General features: G+C 38.4%; 1 protein-coding gene across 1 annotated transcript in view; it reads left to right on the top strand.

The window, feature by feature from the left end:
• The first annotated feature begins 3,966 nt into the window (after window positions 1-3,966).
• LOC126260730 (uncharacterized) overlaps window positions 3,967-18,137 on the top strand; it is a 34,015-nt gene continuing 19,844 nt past the window's right edge. The window contains exons 1-2 of the mRNA XM_049958068.1: window positions 3,967-8,565; window positions 11,496-11,804. Coding sequence (XP_049814025.1) covers window positions 3,967-8,565; window positions 11,496-11,804 — 4,908 coding nt within the window. The remainder of the gene's footprint in view (window positions 8,566-11,495; window positions 11,805-18,137) is intronic.

The following is an 18,137-nucleotide window of genomic DNA, read 5'->3' as shown; positions in this document are numbered from 1 at the left end:
GGAAAGTATGCAGGAAATAAAGTGGCCAGAACTGAACCATGTGCTAAATGCAATGGGAGTTGTAATGAGAACTGTGAGTTGTTTGGAGGTCAGGATATTGTGGATTATTCAAGTACTGATACACCCAACGAGTTTGTCCGAGACAATGTGGCGTGCTATTCGGGGCTGCATTCAGAACAAGCAGGGCCCACAACTCAGTACTGCACACAGTGGGCCACAAATACAAGCTCTCAAACTGAATATTGCCGGCAGAATAATAATGCTGCAATGTGGGTGCACAATTCACACAGCGCTATTAGTGGAAATAATTTGGCTTCCAACTGCTGGATAGACAAGAAAGATTTATTACCTGGAAATTGCCTCACACAGTATACAACACATCATCCAGGTGCTACCCAGCAGAACACACGACCAAAGGACCCTCAGGATTCCCTGAAACTACCAGAAATGAGAGTTAATGATGTGTCTTGCATGCAAGCACCACAATTGATAAATGGTTATCCAGAAATATTGCATCAAGAGAAAGAAAAAGTGTATAATGGAAATTTCTGCAACCATGTTCCAGGTCGAAGAGTAGATGAAACACAGAATAAAATAAATGGTCCATACTTTAAGGAGAGGGAGATAATGCACTCCCAAGCTGTTCCTCAGTTTTCTCATGTGAAACAAATAAAACATCATGACTTTTCATTGAATGGTGCACCCAGTATGCCTCAAGAGAGAGTGATTTTTCAGGAATCCCAGACATTTACATCATCTATTGGAAGCCATCCCATCTCTGTTCCATCATTTGCTCAACCTAATGTTTTACATCCATATAATAAAAATACCACAAAATCGTGTTTTCAAAATGCGGGAAATGGTCAGCTTCAAGCACAAGATGTAACAGAAAATTCGTATTCCTTATGTAAAGTGACAGAGCCATTTACAACAGGCATTGCACAACCACCTTCAAGATTTAGTTCTCATCTTACTTACACTCAAAGTAGGATATCAAAAACTAATAATGACTTCAGTTATTTTCAGGACTATGATAGCTCTACCCATTTAGCATCTAATTCAGTCACAGCTAATCCACCAATACCTTCAGTAGCAAATTCATTATCTCCAAAAATTAATCGTGCTAGTACTTCCACTTGTGTTTCAGATTCTCAACCTGCTTTTTCCAATAGTGATGACAGTAAGATTGTTGCAAATACCATGCACCCTGCCACCAGAAATGAACATAGTTTTAATGGAAATGCAGAGTACAATATATCAGATTTACAGTCATGTAAAAGGTTACAGGAAAACAACATAACTGGAAAACTAATGCAAGTTATTGATGCCAGTGCTTCAAATGTGAATATTGGAATTAGAGATGTTTCATCCAATGATCCATCTAACATAATGGTTAAAAATATTTCAAGTTACAATAGTGAGTACAATATTTATTCTGGAAACATTCCATCTGGCTCAGGTACTGTGCCCTTCAACAATTCTGCAGGAAATGACTTTCCTGGCACTCAGATGCTGACAAACTTTGATCCCTACAGTAAACAGTTCATGCCTGGTCCAGTGCTGAATCCAGGAGGTGGGCCTGATGTGTTGAGTTCTTCTGGTCCTGTAGTTTCTTCAGTTGGTGAATCAGAAGTTGCTGGAAGTAATAAAGTAATTCAACCTGATTTTGGTACAGAAAAGTTTTATGAATCTACTGCAAATCCTCAGATGAAGAGAAATTTATCGCATGTTAGTGATATTATGAAGTCAGAATACAGAACAGCCCATAGTGTGAAGCAGAAGTGTCAGAAAATAGGACAGCTAGATGTTCGGCAATTTTTAGCAACCTGGGATGAAGAGACAGAAGATGTGGCATCTCCAAGACTTCCAGATGTGGTTTTGAGCAGTAATGGTACACCACTCTTTGTTGTGGAGTGTGGAGGAGGAAATTTGAGCGAAATTTCGCCAGTTACCACCAGTTCAACTAATGAAGAAACAGTTCATAGAAGTGGAGTAATTGTTTATGAACACATTCAGCCAGTAAATACTGGTGACAATGTTACAGAGCGTACACTTGGAGATCAGTTGTCAAGCAGAAATGCAGATGGACCGCAAGTGAATGTTACTGGTGAGTCTGGAGCTCTAGAAAATGATTGTATTTTGTTGAGAAGCAGCATCAGTGAAACTGAGACTGTGCAGTCTGACCAAGACACTTCAGAATTAAATGTTGGTGCAAAGCGGCACATAGAAAAACCCATAGCACTAGCTCATGGACATGAAAATAAGGAGGAAAATAGTGTGTGTCTGATAGAAAACAAGTCCCCAGAGGATAATACTGAAACTGTATTGCAAAACTCTGATAGTATAAACACTTCAACAAGAGAGACATTATCTCCTACCATATACAATAAAAAACAAAGTTCAGATACACAGGGTATACACTCAATAAGCAAATGTTTGTTAGCCGAGAAAACAAGTATTTCAACAACTGTTTTTGTTAAGAATGAAGAAAAGCAATCATGTGATGCTAAGCAAGGAACATCTGTCAACTTCTTGCAGAAGACAGATTCTGTGTCTCCAGACATTAATTATGAAGGAAAAAATGTATCTTGTGAACCACTATGTGAACAGTTAAAAGATTGGAACAAGGTAAAAAAGGATGAGTTCAATTTTCCTTTTGAAGCATCTAATGGAACTAAACATTCTAGTGATGAACTTATGACATTATCAAGAAATAATAATTTAGAAGACATTGCTGTAGATGCATTTGAAGAACTAACTACTGGGAAAAAAGGCAAAAGCACCTTGAAATGCAGATACAGTTTTTCTAATGCTTATGCAAGGACTGACATCCCTGATGACAATGATGATGATGATTATTATTATTGCTCTGCTTCAAGGAATGAAAAAAAATTACGTGATAAAGTGTATCCTTACATCCCTCATGAGTGGAATTCAAAAGCAGATGTAAATGAAGCTACAGATAATAAAAATGGTGCAGAAAGATCACAATTGTATATTGAAAATATCAGTATCTGTAATATGGCATCTGAGCAGAATACAAGTCTAGATAAATGTACACATGCAGAAAATTTTGTAACACACGGTTGTTTGGAAAAAGGTGTGAAGGAATCAGTTTTGGAAATAAGGTGCCAAAAGCAGTGTCCAGTAAATTGCAGAGCAATTCAGTCTACTTTGGAAATGAAGAACAAAGGGATTATGCAACATTATGATGAAGTCGCACGTAATGCATGTCAGTTAACTACAACTGCTAAGAATGATTTAAATATTCATGTTGAAAGCAGTACAAAATGTGATTATAAAACTGTCACACTAAGACACAAGAGAGAAGTATGCGGTAGCTTCACAAGTTCTTCTATGGCTACTGATAAGTATGAAATCCTAGAAAGACACTTGTCTGTTCGTAATCAATTTTGTGAACTGGAAATGCATAAAGGAGTTGGAAAACTGCCTCCTAAATGTATGTCCAATGATAAGAGCTCCCTTGTAAGTTTTTCAAATAAACGTGGTATGGTGAACCATATGTGGCGAAGTTCATGTACACCAGCTGGAAACATAGTGCCAGATTCAAACAAGGTGGGAGTTGCACATCTGTTTAATAACAGCAGTAATATTATACCTGCATCAGCTGCTACAATGAATGAAGTTATATCTATTTTTTGCAGATGTTTATTTTCAGAGCAGTCAGTTTCTGAGAGTGCTTTTACCAGAACTGGAACAAAAAGTTTTTTATTGCCAGTTAATTTGGTGTTAGATAGAGCTACAATGTGCTTAATAAGGAGAAAACTGTTCTCTGGAAAAAACTTGAGGACACATGATCACTATATAACAGGCACATTGGATTCCAGTAAAAAGAGATTCTTGACCAGTGACAAAACTCTCAGTAGAGAAGGTGTATTTCAGAGATCTGCAGAATATTCCCATCCCACACAACTGGGGAATGAAAGAGCTCATGGAAGTGGTCAGATGAATGCTAAATTCAGTTTTGCTTCACATGCTGCAAGAAGTTCACAAGCAGAAATGTTTCAGTATAAAAACAGATATGTTACCACTATTTTTGGGGATTCTGATGAAATTGGACTGAGCTTGTTTCTACAATATCCTCAGGTGGATAACCAAGGCTATTATAAGGGAATTGTGGAAGCACTGAAAACACTTGTGGAACAAAGTGGTAAAGGAAGAGTAGGTTGTAGAAGGCTGTGCTTGAGACCTGCAATTTCAGAAAATGGAGAAAAACCAGGATACAAAAATTTACCAGAAGTTTCAAATTTACCTCAGTTGTTTATCAATTCAGATGCTTTTCAAGATGAGTGCATCCAGGGACAGTCTGGTGTTTCACAGGATTTAGAAAGCACAAGTATTCTCTTTAAAATATCAGAATCTTGTGTCAATTTGTGGCTACATCACTTGGGTTACAATGATTATAGTCACTCACATAAGGATGTGGCTTCAATCAAATTTCATCATGCACCAGTATTCAAAGAATCCATAGCATGTACTCGTGATGAGAAGGATGTATCCACATTTGAGACAACCCGTTTCAGTAGGCGTGATGTCATTGACAACAAACTGTCGAAGAATATTGATACAGTTGCTACAACCTGCATGGCCTCAACAACTAGAAGTAAAATTTTGCTAATACAGGATCAAATGTGTAACTCAGAAGGAAATAGCTGTGTAAATGACAAAAAAATTGATAGTAAACATTCTCTTAATGGAAATGATGATACACTTTCTATACTGTTCTCCATTAAAAACAATGTTTTTGGTGGTAATTACCAAAAGATTCTGAGCAAACATTTATTTAAAAGTTCACGTCACCACAAAACAAACACAGGCTCCAATTCTACAATTATTAAAAAATTGAAAGATGATTCTGCAAAACAGGAAGATCATTGTCATAATGATAAATCTGTCAACCAAGAAGGGTCTTTAACTCCTAGCAGACAGGTAATCACTGAACTATCTTCTCATCATCAGAAGCTATTGCCACTAAAATCATTTTTTGGAGAAACTGATACAGACTGTCTAGCACCTGCTGCGTTTATTCCGTACGAAGTAGAAGAAGAAAATTCTATATTAAACAACGAAGACACCTGTAATGGGATCTCACAAAGTGAAAAAGGCAAGAACTGTCTTGTTACTGAAACGTCCTCTTACAGTTCATTTCTAGAAGACACAATTTGTAGTGTTGTTGAGTCCGAGTTACTGTACAGCAAGAATACAACCACAGAGAAGTGTCCAGTTCTTATACATCATGATGTTGATGCCATGAATGATAGAGATTCCGCAGTAACACAAAATTCCTGGTTGGCATTAAATGAAATGTGTTCAGGCTCTGAACAACAAGTTTTAGGACTGTCTGCTCAGAAAACAAATCAAGTGGGTTCGAAAACACAGAATTCCAATTTAGAACCAGCAGATGAATCAGAAGTAATTATTAGTAGCACAAGTACATTTGAAGAAGCCAATACTGAGGTTGTTGACTGTAATTTTAATGACAAAGCAGAGTCATTGTTCTTGTTTGAAGATGAGTTGCCTTGTGTCGAATCTTATGTAGAAGCCGATGATGTCACAATTGTATCAGGAACACATGATGGTATTCTGGATGAAGAAAATGACATTGATGTTCCTTGTGTTGTTGTATATCCTGAAAGTCATGAAAATGTGTTGCACTCTGAAGGAAATATTGGCACACACATTTCGTCTGTGGATGTGTGTTCTGAATCCGATGTCATTACAACTGCAATTATTTCTGATGATGTTTGCATGAATTCAAACTGTGTTATTGTTAGTGAGGATGAATCGTCAAGGCAATCTCCTCAGAATCTGTTGATGGACATAGTTCCCTGCAGCACTCAAGAAGATACAGTGGAATTTAGACATTTTTCTACAGAATGTACAGATGAATATCAGAACAGCACAGTATCAAGTACGACACACATTAATGAACTAGCAGACTCAAACAGGTTAAAGGCAATGACCACCGTTTTACTCAAGGAGGACAGAGAGAATCAGAATATCACTACCTCTGACATGCATGGGGAATTTTCCTTTTTTGGAGAAGAAGTTGATTATTACAATACGGGAGTGTTACAAGCTGACTCAGTTTCTGATTGGCCTTATTTGGAAGAAGAAGTTATTTCAGAGCTTCAGAACTCAGATGTAGAGCCGGAGGTTCCATTAGGGAACACAACTTGTGAAAGAAATTCAGGTAAAAACCAATCTCTGGCTTGCTCTCCAACAACACTAAATAATCTAACTATGAAGAATGGTTTACAGTGCCAGAATCTAAATATGGAAGAAAGTTCTGGCACAAGTAAAAGAAGTTCAGCAGAAGAAAATTATACACAGGCTAACAATGAACTTATTGATCTGAAATGTAGGTTGAGCTGGGATAAGATATTTGATTTGTCTGGGAAAGACAAATGCAGTGGTTACAAAATGAAAAACAGGATAAAAAAAACTGTCACCAAAAGCTGGCCTTATTACTGCAAAACTCAAAGTCGTTGGAAGTGGCCCAAATCTAAGGACAAACTGTATAGTAAAATGAGTAAGAAACTGAAAGAAATAAGTATATCATCAGAAGTCAGAAAACAGAAAGATGATTTTATGAGTGAATGTTTGGAAAAAAATTCTAAAAAAGTAAGTGCCACCTTACAGTTTGACAAAGCAGAGACTAGTATGCACAGATCTCCACTTAATTCCTCTTCATTAAAACAAAACACGTGGCATGTTACCCATGGGAACAATTCTAATCCTTGTGGATACAAGAGAGAGAAAAACAATAATTATGTCATCGAATCTGTGGACAATAATTCAAAATCTGACATCTTATCTAATCCCATTGTTTTAGTTCAGAGACTTATACTGAAACGAAACAGAGATCACCCTGGCCATGGAGGAAAAACTAAAGTGGATAAAAAGGATCCTTTTTCAAGATATGTATGTAATGTCGAAGAGAGAGCTTCATGTTCAAATCTTTATAAACGAGAAATTTGTAAATTGGACACATTGGGTTCTAAAAACAGCAGTGATATGTATAGGCATAGAGATGAACAGAGTTTCATTGAAATAAGAGGAAAACAAGGGAACACAGAAGATTCATACAGTGGCAGCATATCCAAATCTCATGACAACATTGACAAAACTTTTAATATGGTGAAAGCTGACAGTATCAGTTCCAGAAAAACGGCAAGTTATTCTGTTGAAGTTCAACATGTGAAGCACACGAAAGAGGTAAGAAAGCCAAATGACAAAAGCATAAAAAAAAATTCAGATGAGTGCATCAAAGAACTACCTCGCGTTATTATCAAACGTTCACCAGATGGGAGTACAAGATACAAAAGCTTTCTCTGTCTATCTGCAGCTACAGAGAAATACTGGCAACCTGTAGTGATGCTGAAGAGAGATTCAAATGTTGAAGAACTGGCCAAACGAATGCAAAAACGTAAATTTTCACCTCATGTTGTAGATGCAAGGTCACAAAGTAATTTGAAAATTCCCACAGGAATTATGGAAAAGGCCCACAAGATTAAATGTAAGGATAATATGCATGCTTCTGGTAAGAAGAATAATGGGAATGAGCATGAATGGGGAGCTATTGATACTTCCATAGCAAGCCAAAAGAAGATTATCAGAAGGAAGGAAAAGGGTGATTTAAGTGAGCCTAAGAATTCAAAACACAGTGATACTAATTCATTAAGCATCAGCTCCTGTGAATCATTGCATAACATAATTGAAGCAAACAATTTTCCTGATGAACAGATTGAATTACAGTCTGCTTTAGTTTGTGATACAGTACCCTTAAAGAGTGGGAAGAAATACAAAGGAATGTTGAAACACGATAAGAATTTCACTGAAGAACGGGGGAAAGATTGCAGGAGAATTGAGTCAGACTGTCAGGAGATTTTGCCCAATATTGAATTGCCACAAAGGAGGCAAAGTGTTGAAGTGTTTTCAGATACTAAAGTGAATAATGCTTCAGTCTCAACTCCAGGTGAATACAATCAAAAGCATTTTACCAGTATGTGTGAGAGTAAGCATAATTATCATGAGTCTTCTCATACATCAAGTAATGAAGAAAGACCTTCTGTGCATTACAGCAGCTCAAGGGATAAAATACTCAGGAAGAAGTTTGAAGAACGGCAAAAAGCGGAAAAAAATTCGAAAAAGAGGCATTCTGAGTGGACAGATTCGAAGTCTACTGTGAAGAAGCAATGTTTTTGGGACTGTGATTACACAAAGTCAGCATCTAAATCCAAGCAAAAATGTCCAGATATTACTGTTTTTTCGAACAAAGAGCCTCATTTTCCCATCCACCACAGAGGTGAAATGGCTACACCAAATGCCCGGTGTTCATTAATTGATCAACAAGTTTCATTGCAGAATGATGAATTAGAAGCTTGCAAATCTGGTGGTGACTGTAACCGCATGGGCCAAGATGGTGGTAAAATTGATTGTCAGGCTTGTGGAATAGAATTAAAGAACTTTGCAGAGCGGAGTTCCCACATCAGGCAGCACCCATATCACTGTCAGCGCTGTCATCTAGCATTCAGATCAGAGGTAAGTGCTGAATTCTGTCACATTATGTTATATAATTCACATGTTAAATGTAGGGATGAAACTGATAATTTTTAGCTAGGTATGTTACTTAGGATTAGAAAGAGGCCAGTAACATTATTATTATTATTAAACATTAAGTGAAAGAGTATTTGTATACACCATCAGCCGCTGTGTAAAAGCTAACACTTGATCTTTGAAGTCAGCTACCTGTTTACTTGGATATATGAGTTTAATGTCATTGTTTTCTTTCCAGGCTATTTAAGTACCAAACTAGTACAATTACAGTATCACTCATCTTTGTAACTTTACAGCAAATGAATAGTGGCAATATTCCATGATTTCCCCTCTGTGAAGGAACATTTAAAAACCAAATTTAAAATTTTGACTTGTTATGCCATTAAATGTTTTAGCCCTTGTCTTGTCAATAGATATCAGGATACAAATTTTTGGGACACTTACAGCCTTCACATATGAACAAAATATCTAAAGGCCTTAGAGAGGGTCTCTGTGATAGGTACATTGTTATGGTATTTATTGTAGGTTTGTACATTGTTATGGTATTTATTGTAGGTTTCACACTTTGCACTTCTACTAACCAGGTGTGTTTCTGTTAACATCTGCCTGTCTATGGATTTATGCTTTGCTTTTTTCCTATTGTGCAATAAGTAATGTTTTTTTTCTATTAAAGAAGCTTTCTTATATTATTTGTTTACTAATAAGGGTTACAGCCTTTAATTTTTTTGCTAGGTGTGTACTGTTCTAAAGCTTGTTTGATTATTTGCTGGAACTGGAATCATGGTTTCTCCCGTTTTTTATGTCCAAAATCTAGCTCCTGTCTGAGAAATGTGGTAAAATCTTTATTTTACTGAATGTACAAGTGTTTTCTGCTTATTTATTAGCCCTTTTTACTCTGATTGTCGTTTTGGGGGAGTGGACCAAACAGCTAGGGCATTGGTCCTATTGGTTTAGGAAAGAGTGAATAAGGAAGTCGGCTGTGCTCTTTCAAAGGAACCATCCCAGCATATGCCTGAAGCGATTTATGAAAATCACGGAAAACCTAAATCAGGATGGCTGGACGTGGGTTTTGAACCTCCCGAATGTGAGTCCAGTGTGCTAACCACTGAGCCATCTCGCTTGGTTTTTTTTTTTTTTACTCTGATGGCTAATGTGTCATACTTACTGACAGTCTATGTAAGGGTCATGTGTGTATATAGCCAATAAGATTGAAATATTGAAGGAAATACATTCACACATGCCTATGAAACTTGACATAAATTGAAATACATGCTACCTTGTCACAGACTCACAGTATATGAAAATACTCCATATTACATGGCTCTGAAGATCAGAAATAAGATAAGGTCAATATTTGGGGAATCCACATTGGAGACCATTGGCACATACCTAAAAAGCAAATGTTGTTATAGTCTAGAAGAATTTCTAAATGATTAAAAAGCAATGTTATAGTTTAGAAGAATTTATAAATAGGAATAGGGAGTAAAGATACAAGTACAAATGGTATACTTTCGAAGCCATATAGATACAAAGTATACACGTTCACTGTATATTCATGTTTATATATAGAATTATAATTTGAATGGCGGTTTGTATCCCGTTCAGTACATCCATACTTCATATAGGTGTGTGAAGGCTATGGTAATGATTCGATGAGTTACGAAAAGATTTAGAATATAATGTTGTATTTTTATTATAATAAGCAATGTATGTATTGCGTATTTCCTGTAGTATATAAAATATTGTAACAACTTAGGTTAAAGACTGACGAGTCACCAATGTTCTCAATCAAATGATTGTATAAAAACATGTTATGTGACAATAAAGTATCTTATCTTATATTTGGTGAGGGTCAGCGCTACTAATTTTAAGTAATTTTCGATGAGCTTTAAGAAGAGTTCCCATACATTATTTATTTATTTATTTGTAATTTTTCCCCTTTACTGTAAGGTGGCTAAAATATTCCCAAGTATAATGATGTAGCTATGGAACATTACAACTTTTACCCCATATTTGTGAGTTATTCTTGGTCAAACCACATCACACGCAGACTCAAATTCTACCTTGGTTCACCAGCCCTACAAAGACATCTTTTATATATCTGCCCATCACTTTTATAATCTTTAATTTATGTGATAACCTGTTCTCTGTCAATATTAAAATCCAATCTAGTTTTCCCATTTCAGTAAAATAGATGAATATAGTGATTTGTTGTTGTCATAGTTATACAGGTTATAGAGGGATCTTAGTAGATAAAGTTTTGACAAGGAACCCACATTTACAAACGCACCATTTTGTTATAAATAAGTAAGAAGTTGATATCACTTTCAAATCTCCTGCTTGATGGTACACACGCAAACAGAGAAGAGGGTGCCAGGGTCAGCCGCATTTGTAATTGTAACATATATACAATTTTTCTGGCTATAATAATGGCTGCGACAAAGTTAGGTTCATAAGGAGGAGGGTCGACGGTTGTGCTCCAGGGATGAGCTACACTCTTGATTTTAAAGGAAACATACTTCACCACATAAAAGAGTTCACAATGACAAGTGCACAAAACATGGCTCATGCAGTGGACTCCTGTAGAGCTCACAGGTCAGAGCTTGTTGTCTCCACTGCATGTGTACTATGAAGTGGGAAATTTGAAAGTGATCCACTTTTAATATTATTTACATTCAAACTATATATTTCCTGGCATGGGTTCCTTAGCATGACTTCATCTACTGAGTCCCATTTATAACTCACAGAAGTCTGTGATAGCAATTGTGAAACAGTGCTAAAACCTAATGTAGCAGAAGGCACTCTAGATTTTCATTTGAACTGTATACGAATTTACTGCTAGTTGCATGCTGAATGAAAAAATTTGCACATCATGTGATGGAAATATAAATATTCAATTACATTTCATTTTCCAGGGGGATTTTGTTAATCACTTGTCACTGGAACATCCACAGACAAAAGAGCAGCACCATTGCCTTCTTTGTGAGAAGAGCTTTACTACTTCAGATAAACATCAGATGCACTTGCAAGGAAGATTCCATCGCTATGTAGAATTAACTCAGCGAAGAACTATTCATACAGTTTTTACACTATTGACGGGTAGAGCATGCCCCGGACTTCCATCTCTCACTGATGCCGAGATGGAAGGTCTTGGTTGGTTTCCATCAGAACCTGGAACTGTACATTTCTATCACCAAGCTACACCATTGCAGATGGCTGTCCAGGTAAATTTGTCACCTTTTTTCTGATAGTATTATGCTACTTTGTGGTCATACCAATGTTTTTTAACCTGTGTTGAGAGGTGCAGCTGTCTCTTTGGCACATCGTCTCTTACAAAATTTCATTCAGTACATCATACAAATTTATATCATGCTGGGGATCTAATTTTAATACTAGAAATGAATTTTATAAATGTGGGAAATGCCGCACTAGACCATTTCCGTCAGTGTCTTGTGTTTATTCTTCCTTATTCTTCAGACATTCCATTAAATCTTTCAGATATTTGGTAATCTAGTGGAGAAGTAGTAATTGGTATTCCTGAGTCATGTACCTGGAGCTGTAATCTGGCCTAAACTGTCTGAAGAAAGGCATTTTTATAGCCATCGGTTGTACGCACTCAACTTTATTCTTCACGAGTTTCAGTGATTATAACCATCATCACTGGAAGAAAAGTAGTACATTAGATGGATCAAAAATGTATACTCCTCTTAAATGACCCAACAGCATACCAAACACAATTGTGTTCCTGAGTGGCGTGTAATGAACGCATGATTTGGCTAATGTCATAAATCACACAGATAGGTTAAACTACAATGTATAACAGGTTGCAGAAAAGTCTTTGCACTGTGGAACATCAATGCATTTAACATGCTGTTCAGTCATTTGTGAGTAATATGTATTTTTGATCCATCTGGTGTAATGCTTTTCTTCCAGTGATGGTAGTTGTAGTAATCAAAACCAGTAAAGAATAAAGTTGAATGTGTACAGCTGATGGCTATAAAAATGCTTGTCTTCAAATAATTAGCAGCTGTAGCAAGTTACCTACAGAAAGTAATGACTTGAACTGGTTGGCCCTTGACATTTAAGGTCCGAAGTAGCAAAGCTGTCACGGCAATATGTGTGCAGACAGCCACCACAGTGCATCGCTCTCTGTGGTGATAGAAAATCACTTGAAAACCTTTATCTCCAACTGCAATCAAGTTAAAAAAATCAATTCACTTATGTTAAAGATTTATGTACACATGTCAAAAATCTGTTCTTAATTTTAAGTAAGGCCACAGCTACATTAATTTTTTTTTAAACGTAAATGAATTGTTTCATTTGTAAACAGCTTAGTTATAACGTCATAACTCAAAACCTACTGAACAAATGGCAATACTTTCTTTTGTTTATTACCAAAATCTTTTCTTAATTTTAATGGGGCCAGTGTTACTTTTTTTTTTGAACTAGAAGAAATGTTTGTGTTTGGAAAATTTCCCTGTTCATTTAAGTACACTATAACTGTACACTATTTAGACAATGGGAAAACATCATCTAATTCATGGCCAGAGCCAATGGAACTATCGGGGCCACTGCTCCTAATGTCGGATATAAATAAATGTTCAACACACTGTTGTAATATACCTCCATTATTCCATGCTGCCTGTACCACTCATTGCATGTGCTTCACATATTTTGTCTTCAGGGATCACATTTTCAGTTGCTTCCTTTAAAAGACATTCCACTTCAGTCAGTGTTTTTTTAAGCAAATGATGTTTAGCCTTAGCACAGATGAGCTCTGTTAAGATTGAAATAGGAATAGTTGGGATATAGTTAATATGACAGTTAGGAATGAAACGTTTGGAAGTTCCAGCATTCACTACATTTATTTTCTTCTGTATGCCAATTGTAGCTGCTATAGAGCTGCATTTTACCATTTTTTACCAAGTCAAATGCTATCGTCAAAATTTGTCCCTATTCATTCTGTAAGAAAACAGCAGTGTCAGACAGTAATATCTTGGCATCCATTAGTAACTTTAGGTCACAAATACATTTATAAATACTTTTCACAATTTATAGCGGGGACAGTTTTCTAGCCTCAAAACAGGTCCACTGTTACAGGACTGGCATGTAGTGTTTTAAGTGTCAGCTGCTCCTTCCTCGAATAATGTGCATATATTTCATGGTGACAAATCACATCTTCGTGGCAAAAGTCAAGTTCTGTGACCCTCCTCTCGAGATTCCTCTTAGGTGTCACCAATTTAGGTGACTTGCCTAATTAGTCTTTTGAATTTCTCCTTCTTACCTCTTATCACCGATCATTCGTAGAGCACCTACAGTTCACCGTATCAGTTTGGCCAAAGGAACAAGAGACCTGCCTGCATCCTCGTCTCTTTATCAAAATATTCTCTCAAGGAACACGCTAAATAAGAAGACTGTGTAATCGTATCATGTCCATTTCTGTTTGAAAATCCCCTTGGAGTGTGTAGCCTTGGTCTACCTTTCTTTCAGCTACTTCCGTCATACACTGTAAGCCGCACAATGATGAAAGTTACTCGAAACTCTCACTACATTGGCTCACTAAGGACTGGCCAACGCAGCAGTAGAGCGAGACAGCGGGAGTCAGCACAACTCCTGTTGGTGTATTGTTGGTGGGGGCCATCCAGCCTGATATCTGTCTAGTGCAACCAGTTTAAATCAGACTATAGTCATCATGTAACTTACAATGAAGGATAGAAGTTATGTTACATGCGTATCTAGTCTCTGGAAATGAACATGAAGTTGCTGTTTCAATTTAAAGTATAGTAGTGTACATACTGTTTCATCTGTGATAATGATTTATGTCTTTGAGAAATCAATTTTTTATGTAAGAGGAAGGTGAAGGAGGACCTCGCAGAGTAATGCAACTTTTTGGATTGATAACAGTTACACTTTTCTTACTCACTACTTAAATAATTTAGGAGTAAAGGAGACCACTCACCAAGAAGAAGAAGTGTTGAGCCATCACCAGGCACATGCAAAAGCAGGACTGCATTTCAACATCTGGACTAGGGTGGGGTGGGAGTTGTTTTGGGAGGGATGGGTAAAGAGGGAAAGAGGCGGGAGGCAGGAAGAGGAGTTGAGGATAAGTAGCTAGCAGCTCAGAGGAAGGCAGCAGATTTGCTAGCTAGGAATGAAGGGTGGCAGGTGCACTGGCTAGGCTTGTGATGCATGGGACTGGAGTCAGTGAGATGCAATGCATGAAGGTGGTGTGGAGTGGAAGAGGATGATAGGGCAGAGAAAGAGAAACTGTTGGGTGAAGGGTATGGGGACAGTGGGTTAGGAGAGACTGAGGCTAGGAGAGTTACAGGAGCAGAGGGTGTGTTGCAAGGATAACTCCCATCTGCATAGTTCAGAAAAGCTGGTGCTGAAGAGAAGGCTCCAGATGGCGTGGGTTGTGAAGGTGCCATTGACTGTGAGGATATTGTTTTCAGCTGCATGTTGTGCCACTGGGTGGTCAACTTTGTTCATGGTCATAGTTTGGTGATGGCTATTTGTTCTGATGAACAGCTAGTTGGTCATTATACTGACATAAAAAGCTGTGCAGTGATCACAGCAAGTTGGAAGATGTTGTGGCTGCCTTCACTGGTAGACTTTCCCTGATGGGATAGGATAAGCCTGTGACTGGACTGGACGCAGAAGTGCTGGGCAGCTGGATGCGTGTTGATAGATAAAGCCCTTGTTCCAGTCCTATGGGTGATGGAGGCAATCCTTTGTAGCTAATTCGGGGAAGGGAATACGGCACAGGAATTCTGTTCATGCGCTAAGTTTGGGAGTAGTACCTGTTCAAAAAATGGCTCTGAGCACTATGGGACTCAACTGCTGTGGTCATAAGTCCCCTAGAACTTAGAACTACTTAAACCTAACTAACCTAAGGACAGCACACAACACCCAGCCATCACGAGGCAGAGAAAATCCCTGACCCCGCTGGGAATCGAACCCGGGAACCCGGGCGTGGGAAGCGAGAACGCTACCGCACGACCACGAGATGCGGGCGTAGTACCTGTCTGTGAAATCCGTCATGAGACCTTCAGTATACTGGGCAAGGGATTTTTAGTCAATGTAGATATGTCATCCATGAGTGATGAGACTATATGGTAGCTGTTTTTTGATGTAGAAGGGGTGATGGCTTTTGAAATCCAGAACTGTTGTTGGTTAGTGGGTGTAATATAGACAGAGCTGTGGATGGAGGCATCACGGAAGTGCAGCTGTCATGTGGGTTCGAGGAGGAACAGATGAAGCAGATGGGAGACAAAGTGTTGAGGTTGTGGAGAAATGCAGATAGGATGTCTTGGCCCTGAGTCCAGATCATCAAGATATCATTCCTGAACCTGAACCAAATGAGGGATTTGTGGTTTTAGGAGACTAGGAATGATTCGTCTAAGTGATCCATAAAAAGGATGGGATAGGAGATGGCCATGTGGTCGCACAAGGCTAAGCCACAATTTATTTAATTACGAATTTTAGGGATAAACAAATCTGCAATACAGCCATGGGCACCTGCATGGCACCCTCCTGTGACAGTCTTTTTATGGGCCATCTAGAAGATACCTTCATAGCCTCCCAAATACCTCATTTGGTTCACGTTCATTAATGACATCTTTGTGATTGGACCTACAGCCAAGACATCCTATTCCTACTCCTACATGACCTCAACACCTTGTGTCCTATCCACCTCACCTGGCCCTGTTTAGTCCAATGTGCCACATCCACTTCTCTGAAGGCTCCCTTTCACCTCCGTCCACATAAGAGCCTTGACCCATGGTCTAGGGTTAGCATCTTTGATTAGTAATCAAAATGTCCTCAGTTCCGGATTTGAAACATGGCACTGCTTAATTTTGATTAATAATCAGCATTGGCAGCCAAAGACTTTCGGCAGAAGAAGTCACCTTCATTCTGCCAATGCCCTTGTCAAAGAGGGCGGAGGAACAGACAGAGGTTCAGGCCACTCCCTTGTCCTTGGATGGGAAACTGCCCCTAAAGGCAGAAGAATCAGCAATGATCAATGGCATGAGGATGCAGAAGGCAGTGGAAACCACTGCATTAAAGACATGTAACGTGTATCCACAGGACACGTGGCCTGTAATTGAAGAAGTGTCATGGTGATCTCTCCATTGGCAAAAGATTCTGGAGTATTTCTTCATTACGATTTCTGGGAGGGGACTGCCAAGGGGGAGGTTCCCATGAGAAAAAGATTGAATAATCAACTAAAGGATAGCGTTCTACGATTCGGAGCGCAGAATGTCAGAAGCTTGAACGTGGGAGGGAAACTAGAAAATCTAAAAAGTTAAATGCAAAGGCTCAATCTAGATGTAGTAGGGGCCAGTGAAATGAAGTGGAAAGAAGACAAGGATTTCTAGTCATATGAGTGTAGGGCAGTATCGACAGCAGCAGAAAATGGTATAACAGGAGTAGGATTCGTTATGAATAGGAAGGTAGAACAGAGAGTGTGTTACTGTGAACAGTTCAGTGGTAGGATTGTCCTTATCAGAATCAAAAGCAAACCACACCGACAAAGACACTCCAGGTATGCATGCCGATGTCACAAGCTGAAGATGAAGAGAGGGAGAAAGTATATGAGGATACTGAAAGAGGGTAATACAGTACGTAAAGGCAAATGAAAATCTAACAGCCATGGGGGGGGGGGGGGGGGGGGCTTGAATGCAGTTGTACGGAGAGGAGTAGAAAAAAGATACAGGAGAATATGGGCCTGGGACAAGGAATGAGAGAGGAGAAAGACTAACTGAGTTCTGTAACAAATTTCAGCTAGTAATAGTAGCTAGCGAATACTCTGTTCAAGAATCACAAGAGGAGGGAAAAGGCCGGTGATATGGGAAGATTTCAGTTAGATTACATCATGGTCTAACAGAGATTCTGAAATCAGATACTGGATTGTTAGGTGTACCCAGGAGCAGATATAGACTCAGATCACAATATAGTAGTGATCAAGAGTAGGCTGAAGTTTAAGACATTAGTCAGGAGGAATCAATACGCAGAGAAGTGGGATACAGAAGTAATAAGGAGTGACAAGATATGCTTGAAGTTCTCTAATGCTATAGATACAGCAATAAGGAATAGCTCAGTAGGTAGTACAGTTGAAGAGGAATGGACATCTGTAAAAAGAGCCATCACAGAAGTTGGAGAGAAGAACATAGGTACAAAGAAGGTTACTGTGAAGAAACCATGAGTAACAGAAGAAATACTTCAGCTGATCGATGAAAGGAGGAAGTACAAAAATGTTCCGAGAAACTCAGGAATACAGAAATACAAGTCGCTGAGGATTGAAATAAATAGGAAATGCGGGGAAGCTAAAACGAAATGGCTGCATAAAAAATGTGAAGAAACTAAAAAAGAAATGATTGTCGGAAGGACGGGTTCAGCATACAGAAAAGTCAAAACAACCTTCGGTGACATTAAAAGCAAGAGTGCAACGGGAATTCCACTGTTAAATGAGGTGGAAAGAATACATTGAAAGCCTCTATTAGGGGGACGATTTGTCTGATGTGATAGAAGAAGAAACAGGAGTCAATCGAGAAGAG

This window comes from Schistocerca nitens, chromosome 5 (genome assembly GCF_023898315.1).
Source record: "Schistocerca nitens isolate TAMUIC-IGC-003100 chromosome 5, iqSchNite1.1, whole genome shotgun sequence".
Taxonomy (NCBI): Eukaryota; Metazoa; Arthropoda; class Insecta; order Orthoptera; family Acrididae; genus Schistocerca; species Schistocerca nitens.
This window is presented reverse-complemented; position numbering and strand designations above follow the sequence as displayed.